Below are 2533 nucleotides of genomic sequence, written 5' to 3' on the forward strand. Positions count from 1 at the left end.
CAACTCGTTGATAGTTGCATGTGACTTCTCGCGTACCATTAATATTTCATATTTATACTAGATATAAATCTTTTTTTCCTATGTCCATTCAAATTGGAGTTCATGTGTTTATATATTTTTATTTATTTTAAGAACTAACTGTGCTAATCGCAACCAGTAATGTTTCTTAGGGTGGAATCTGTCCACACAAGTTCTAGCTCTCGATTCGGCGCTTGTGTTCGTATTTTTATTAATCTATTTTAGTATTTAGCCAGTTATATTTTTCAGTGGTAGGTAGCATGCCCGAGATCACTGTGGTGGCTTCGTCTTTACGAGATCTGCTGACTAAGTGTCTTGAAAATGATTAGAGTAGTAGGATTTTGTGTGTATATAGGGGTGGGTGGGTGTGTTTTTTAAAAAAAGACACCGTACCGGTAATTGTATTGGTTCCACTAGCAGAAATTAGCACCGTGATCGATAATATGAGCAGCTAGATGAGTAAGACAACATGAGCCTATAAAGTAGGGTGCAAGACCACACGAGCGAAGAGTATCTTGCCTTGTGCGTATCTTGCTGAAAGTAGGCTGCACCTCTGCTCTCCCGGGCTTCTCCGGTTCAACCATGGACAAGATGCTCCACTCAGCCCCGATCCACACCAACCTCCCGGACTGCTTCGTCTTCCCAGCCGACAAGCGCCCACCGGCGACCGCCGCCGTCGTCTCCCTGCCCATCATCGACCTGTCCCGCAGCCGCGACGAGGTCCGCCGTGCTATCCTCGACGCCGGCAAGGAGATCGGCTTCTTCCAGGCTCGTCCATCGATCAAACTCGCCGTCCTTTCCCTCAAATTAAGTTAAGCCGATGCCAACCCAAATTTGCATCACGGTGATTAAGCTTGTCGACTGTCGTGGCGACTGCATGCTGCAGGTGGTCAACCATGGCGTCTCTGAGCAGGCGATGCAGGACATGGAGGCCGTGTGCCAGGAGTTCTTCCAGCTGCCGGCGGCGGAGAAGGCGGAGCTCTACTCGGAAGACACCCAGAAGGCCACCCGGATCTACTCCAGCACCATGTTCGAGACCGGCGGCGAGAGGTACTGGCGAGACTGCCTCCGCCTTGCTTGCTCCTTCCCCGTCGCCGACAGCCCCATGGCATGGCCGGACAAGCCCCAGAGGCTCCGGTAAGGATTCAGATCTCACGTGCACAAATTAACTTATACAGAGTACTTATTAGCTTCCATGATTGTCAAATGGGGATAAAGAATAATGGTAGTAATGAGCTTCTGTTTCGCTCCTGTCCTGCACTGTATAGGGAGGTTGTTGAGAAGTTCACCGTGCAGACGAGGGGCATGGGGATGGAGATACTGCGGCTGCTGTGCGAGGGCCTGGGGCTCCGGCACGACTACCTGGAGGGTGACATCAGCGGCGGCGACGTGGTCCTCCACGTCAACCACTACCCGCCGTGCCCGGACCCGAGCACGACGCTCGGCCTGCCGCCGCACTGCGACAGGAACCTCCTCACCTTGCTCCTCCCAAGCATGGTCCCTGGCCTCGAGGTCGCCTACTATGGCGACTGGATCAAGGTCCAGCCCGTGCCCAACGCCTTCGTCGTCAACTTCGGCTGCCAACTTGAGGTGATTCATTCACCATCACTTCTACTAGTCGCTTTCAAGCTCTTCAATCATTCAGTCCTTTGGGTGTCGACACTATTTACTGATAACGAAGTCTATTGGGTCTTGGTTTCAAACTTTCAATGCAGGTTGTGACCAATGGGCTTTTGAAGAGTATAGAACACCGTGTGGTGACCAACTTGGGGGTGGCGAGGACGACCGTGGCGACGTTCATCATGCCCACCACAGACTGCCTTATCGGCCCCGCGGAGGAGTTCCTCAGCGAGGACAACCCGCCGTGCTACCGCACCCTCACGTTCGGCGAGTTCAAGCGCATCTATAGTGTTGTCAAACTAGGGTCGTCGCTCAATCTCACCACGAACCTCAAGAACGTTCAGAAGGAGACATGAAGCAAGAGCACAAGTGATTCAGGATGTTGTCGATCTTTTATCCGTTCCCAATTCCCATGTGTCTGCAGAGGACATGGATCTCAGTTACATGCTGCTGCTGGGAGCGTAATGTGCACTTCAGCACTTGTCCTGTTATGACAATAAAAATGACAAATAAGTGACTGTATACATGAGAGGGAGATATATGTGCATGGCTTGTTCTTGCAAAAAAAAAAAAAGACAAATCACAACAAACTTGGTGGCAAATGCAGAATTGTTGGCACCTACTCCTTGATGGCAACCAGCTAAGAAGAGAAATTTCAGAAAAGACCGGAAGAGAAAGGATATCCTCCTCCATGGCAACCAGCCAAAACTAACCTCAAATTAGAGCAGCCATATTCAGGTCCTTCGTTCTTGCAATTTTGTCCTGTACATCACTCTCTGCGCCATCAATGTGCTCAGCGGCGGATTGTCCTGCTACCATCTGATCTCACTTCCCACGCTATCAATTGTCCTACATAAAACGGTTGGCACCAAAAACCAAATAAAAGCTCATCCCT

At 50.4% G+C, this 2533-nt stretch overlaps 1 protein-coding gene across 1 annotated transcript; it reads left to right on the plus strand.

Annotated features, from left to right (window-relative positions):
- The first annotated feature begins 464 nt into the window (after nucleotides 1-464).
- On the plus strand, nucleotides 465-2210 carry LOC101760942 (2'-deoxymugineic-acid 2'-dioxygenase). Its single transcript, XM_004962853.4, has 4 exons — nucleotides 465-786; nucleotides 905-1155; nucleotides 1287-1608; nucleotides 1734-2210. The coding sequence occupies exons 1-4, from the start codon at nucleotides 601-603 to the stop codon at nucleotides 1992-1994; spliced, it is 1020 nt and encodes a 339-aa protein (XP_004962910.1). The 5' UTR covers nucleotides 465-600; the 3' UTR covers nucleotides 1995-2210.
- Nucleotides 2211-2533: the final 323 nt, after the last annotated feature.

The sequence above is a fragment of the Setaria italica genome, chromosome III (genome assembly GCF_000263155.2).
Source record: "Setaria italica strain Yugu1 chromosome III, Setaria_italica_v2.0, whole genome shotgun sequence".
Lineage (NCBI taxonomy): Eukaryota > Viridiplantae > Streptophyta > Magnoliopsida > Poales > Poaceae > Setaria > Setaria italica.

What these genes read in the sequence shown, in the direction of transcription:
- LOC101760942 (XM_004962853.4), top strand. Translation starts at nt 601, where the DNA reads ATGGACAAGATGCTCCACTCAGCCCCGATCCACACCAACCTCCCGGAC. An exon ending in AGGAGATCGGCTTCTTCCAG is followed by an intron (nt 787 to 904) that starts GCTCGTCCATCG and finishes TGCATGCTGCAG; the next exon opens with GTGGTCAACCATGGCGTCTC. An exon ending in ACTTCGGCTGCCAACTTGAG is followed by an intron (nt 1,609 to 1,733) that starts GTGATTCATTCA and finishes CTTTCAATGCAG; the next exon opens with GTTGTGACCAATGGGCTTTT.